This window comes from Carassius auratus, unplaced genomic scaffold (assembly GCF_003368295.1).
Source record: "Carassius auratus strain Wakin unplaced genomic scaffold, ASM336829v1 scaf_tig00018063, whole genome shotgun sequence".
NCBI classification, from domain to species: domain Eukaryota; kingdom Metazoa; phylum Chordata; class Actinopteri; order Cypriniformes; family Cyprinidae; genus Carassius; species Carassius auratus.
In genome coordinates this window covers 485,463-491,022 of record NW_020524844.1, presented here as the reverse complement: position 1 = coordinate 491,022, position 5,560 = coordinate 485,463, and the positions used below count along the sequence as shown (strand labels likewise).

Below are 5,560 nucleotides of genomic sequence, written 5' to 3'. Positions count from 1 at the left end.
TGGACAAAGGGTCAAATTATGAAATGTTAATTTTCAACAATGCCATTCAAAAATGTCAATAAAAATGGCAAAAGACATGTAATTTAGATGAATCTCAAACATGATTTTATGCACTTACCTCTAAACCTTTTGAAACAATCTGACAAAGTTTTACATCAGTCTTAGTGACTTTCTGTTCAAGGACATCATAAATACTTGCCTGACACTAGCTATGGTATTCTTCCATATTTGAAAAATGTTTATCAACTTCATTTAACTTAATTTAAAGGTAAATCCTTTAACACAGGGATAACACAATAATAATAAATAAAAATAAAATAAAATAATAAACACATGCCATAAAACCTGATTGACAGATCTAATCAATACATCAATTAAGGCAGAGTGGAGTATATAGGAGTCCAAGCTGATATGTTAAACACCTAAAGTAACTTTCATATAGTTTTTTATTTAAGACTGTTGTGTATATTCACAATCACTGTGACAGTGAGGTACAAAGTTACCACTTTAAAACTACAAATCAAATCAAAACAAAGTATTTTATATAAAACAAAACAAATAGCAACTTTTTATGTCACAATGCATATAATGTATTTGGTATTTGTGCACTTGCAAATAAAATGTAGTTTGCATAAAAATATTTGATGTTTTTTACCACTGATGTTTGTATTAAAACAAAAGTATATATATATATATATATATATATATATATATATATATATATATATATATATATATATATATATATATATATATATATATAAATGCAACAAGATGTAAAATGCAACAAGATGTATTTAAAATACAACAAGATGTATTTCACATCAAAACCTACAATTAAATAATCTAACCAAAAAATAAACTCCATGCCTCTCACACACTAAAATTTACAACTCAAGCTGAACTTTGTCCAAGTTCTTCAGTTGAAGTCATCAGATATGTAGCTATATGTAATGGAATAAGACAGTAGCATTATAGCATAACACTTAGTGAATACCAGTTTCAAAAAGAAAAGTGATAGGCTACTAAAACCAGTCTAAACAGATAACATCAGGTTTGTAATAATGGCTGCATATCTAGCGATTCTGTCAAAGTAATTAGCCCGCAGTGCCCCGCACCTACCTGCGCATGCGCCTAACTATTCCGGTCGAAGTTTCGTTTCGTGAACTTCGCACCTGACACATTCAGATGATTCCAATGGACAGCGTACTTTAATGCAAATAAGATGTATCGAAAACGCGTCGAATTCAAGCAGGAAAAGAAGAACAAATCTAAAACAGTTCACACTGACGACGATCAAGCAACTGAGGAAGAAATCAATGTTCAGGACGAGCCGCATATGCTGGACTCATCGAAGCGGGTGAACGAGAAAAAGAAGTCCGCCAAACAAGCGCACATCGCTTTTCTACCTGAGAAATACCAACCGCTGGTTGAGGACGATACTGACCCACCACGAGATGACCATATAAAGAAAAAACACACGACAAATATAAAAAATTAAGAAAAGTACGTGATTAACTTTGAAAGTTTCTTGTTTGTCTGATCCTGATTATTTACACGGTAAATATATTAGCTGACACATGCTGTCTGAGTAACGCAGAAACAATTATTTAATATAAACAGCTCTGACAGAAACATTATAGTGGATTTGTAAATCAACAACAAATTATTTGATAAATGTATTTTTCTATAGAATTTCACAGCTGGTTTTGGGTAGCCTATGATGTTTAATTAAAATTCTAAAATATGTAACGTAAACAGACCAATTAATTCTTATTTTATTTTATTATATATTCGCTATTTTAAACTATTTAATTGTTTTCTCAACAACTAGTTTTTATTTTATTTACTGTTCTTATTCAAGATCATGAACGTTATTACTTTACCACGGACATTTTTAATCTATTAAAATAAACTATTTTAACCATAGGTTCTCTTTAATAATAATAACCTTTAAAAACAAGCTGCTTCATCATGGGGGACTCTGCATATTGTTAATACAACTGTATTATGTTGATAGTCTTTTTCAGTTACACTTGATAGTCCACTTCAGACATTCTACTGAGTAACTTTGCAACTACATGTCAGCGAACTCAGAGTTTTAGTAGATATAAGCAGACCATCTACTAACACTCAAATGATTGGTAGTTTGCATGTAGTGCAAAGTTACTGAGAATGTCTAAAGTGGACCATAAATAAAGTGTTACCTAATATTCATTCATCTTTGTTTTTTTCCAGAATATGGGGAAAGCTCTCCGTTACAGCTGGGAGTGTCTGGTGGTTGGACTGCAGAATTTAAGCACAGCCTATTCTATGCCGCTGGGTGCCACTGCCACAATAGTGCCAGACATCCACAGAGCCAGAGCTCAAGTCTGACATGTGACTCAAGATGAGCCGGTTACATCAGAGGAGTACAGTGATTAATGTTGGAGCTCTATTTTTACTACAGCCACTACAGGAACTTTAATATCAATAGTGTGCAACAGGCGTATTTTTATTTATGTGACACTGTTGTCGAGAGAGAAATACATGGAGGAGACTAAACGTGGAGTGTTCTCCATGAGAAGACAGATGTAGGGAGTGAATAGGGATGTTGAACAGGCAGAACGAAGCGTGTTATGAAAGTACATTACCAGAAGCTATATTGTTTCTAAAAATTTAATTACTCTTTTGAATGTTAGAAATACATTTTATGTGCACACTGTAAATGTGATTAAGAAGCACAGTTCGCACTATTCTACACTGAAAAAATAGTTTCATTCATCCAAATAAAAAAAAAAAATGAGGGTAATGATTCACATCTATATTTTATAACTTGAACCAATGCAAAATAAATAACTTGCCCTAAACAATATAAGATATAGATTTAAACAAAACAAAGTTCTCATTTAAGAAAATAATTTGTATAGTTTTTATAGACATAGAAAATATTATTTTTTACTTTTATTGTTACCCAAAACATTTTTAATTGGATGAATGAAAACATTTTCAGTGTTATTTCCAAGTTAAATCTATATCAGTTTATTTATTTATTTTTCCAATTTTTTAAACTAGAAAATTAAGAAAAAAGCAAACAAATAAAGGAACATTCATGCAATTTTCTGTTTTATTTTAATTACATTCCAAATTTAATTTAAAAACGCAACATAACGATGAATGAATTTTTATCTGAAAACATTTCCCCATAAAACATGAACTAGTGTAACAAACTAACATAAAACAGTTTATCTCAGGCATCAAAACTACTGAATTTTAGGTGCTAACTCACCTTTTCCGAGGTTGAGCATTACCTGCTGATTGACACAAATTTGTCTGAGGCCTGAGATCGATCGGATCATCCATTACAAAGTGTTCTTCCAATGATTCCCACTCTAGATGGGTTAGATGTGGACTTGCTTGATCAACACTGAGAATTCTTACTGAAGTCTGTCTTGTTAGCTGCATCCAAACAGAGGAAGAAACAGATTGATGAAGACATTACTGTATCAAGCCATGCTGTTGTCAAATACTCAAGATCATATGCTGTGTTCACACTATGTTCTACTTCAAGCTGCTGTTCATGTCCTTGGACCAGTAACTGTGCGTTTCTATGGCAACACTATCGACGCCTAAATTAATCTGCAGCAGTCAGGTACAGTCACGTGATACAAGTAGAAACTCACCGAAAATTCCAAGATTACAGATGGTAATTATGAGTTCTACAAGGACTTGAATTCTTTTTCCAAGTTGGAATCTTGTAATTATGGCAAATTCAACAAGAGATGAATGCACTTACACATACCTGGTTTACTGTAAAAAATGGGTGGTGATGTGGGTGATGTCAGGCTTGTCATTGACAACTTTTCTTTGAAGATCAAACATTAAAGTTACAGTCTATATAGTGGCATCTGACTTCGGGTTGAACATTTAATAGTGCCGTGTACCTGTCGATAAAGTGATCCTCCTCAGTTCAGTTTTCAGTTAACCCATGACATACAGATGATCTGGAGTTCTGCTGTGAGGTGGCATACGTGTACATTTTAGTGCATAAAGTAATTTAAATGTATGTACATTCCTGATGTGAACAACGAAATTGATTCATTCTTGTATAACTTCCATGTTTGAACATAGAGACAGTGTTTCACAGACAGGGCTTAGCTTAAGCCAGGACTAGGCTAAATCAGGATATTTAAATACCGGTAACTTACTGGTGTGCATCTTGAGACACGACAATGGCACTGGCATATTTTAAGATGTTCCAGTACAAGATATTTTCAGTTAAGAACATCAAACAATGGTAAATTAAATTGAAAGACAAATTATTAATTGGATGAGGTACTGCTTTACATAGTTTACACTTGTTTTGTAATCATACCTATGAACAAATTGTTTTATTTAACAAGATTTAGACATTGAAATGAACAAAAAGTATCATTAAATGTGTAAATTAATGTATTCAGCCTAGTGCAAATGAATTAAAAGAATAAATAAAGACTTGAAATGCTTGCTCAATGCTAAAACAATTTCAAGTTTGAAATTAACTTTAATTTGTTCACCAATAGATGTCAGCATTGTGTAGGACAAAACAAATGACTATATGGAAAATAATGTGCACTTGCATGATATAAATAAATGTCTAATGTATATTATAATACATTAATGAATGAATAAAAAATACATTATTTAAATGTACTGATGATAAAAAACCTAATTTAAAGTTAATCATTAATAATAATAATAATAATAATAATGTGTATTTTATTTTATCCTATTTTATTTTATCAAGAGGGCTCTGTGCAGCAAGGTTGAGCTAAAAATCCAGATACACAATCAAGATAAGGATGCAGAGAACCAAATGCAGTTATTTGTAACTTTCCCACACACAATTCTCTCCCTGTTTTGTTTGATGTTTTCTGGGTTGTTCCTATTTTATTAATTCATTAGTTAATCCTCATCACCATGCCATGGATTTCCCCACAGGTTCATTTCCAGTCATTTCATCATTACCTCAGATTCAGCACTTACATAACACACCTCTTTACGTTCATGTTTCAGGTCAACACACATACTGTAGCCAACAGGCGCATTGATGGAGTGGAATGAGCGTGACAAAGTCAGTGTATATTAACTATATTCACTGCAACATACCGCATAGTGCTCTAATGTAAGTCTACGCATGGAAAGCCACCAGATAAGTTCTAGTCATTTGTAAAGTGAATTCAATATCTACACCACTGTTGTTTAACAAAGGGAGGGGTGGTAAAAGTCAGCCAACAAGATGGCCATCAGAAAGGAGGGGAGCAGCTGTTACAAAGATAAGGATGTTTAAGACTTTCTTCTTCTTTTTTTTATCAGAGGGCGTTGGACAGGGATGCATGGCTGAAATGTGATCTATGGGCCAAAGGAGATTAAAGGTTCATGGATGTATTCAGCTAGCACTCTCCTCCTTACAGGTGCTATGGTAGAACTTGACTTAATAGGTGGGCTGTGATCACTTAGTTACGAGATAAGAAAATGCTCTTGTCAGGAGACACCAGGTCATACTGCAGTACATGAAGCAAAGAAATTTACATTTTATATT

At 33.0% G+C, this 5,560-nt stretch overlaps 1 protein-coding gene across 1 annotated transcript; it reads left to right on the top strand.

Annotated features, from left to right (window-relative positions):
• The first annotated feature begins 1,073 nt into the window (after positions 1-1,073).
• On the top strand, positions 1,074-3,942 carry LOC113075937 (uncharacterized protein C1orf115 homolog). The gene is given in 3 exon segments (XM_026248587.1): positions 1,074-1,477; positions 1,480-1,506; positions 2,239-3,942. Coding segments are annotated over 3 exon segments (417 nt in total). The 5' UTR covers positions 1,074-1,225; the 3' UTR covers positions 2,377-3,942.
• Positions 3,943-5,560: the final 1,618 nt, after the last annotated feature.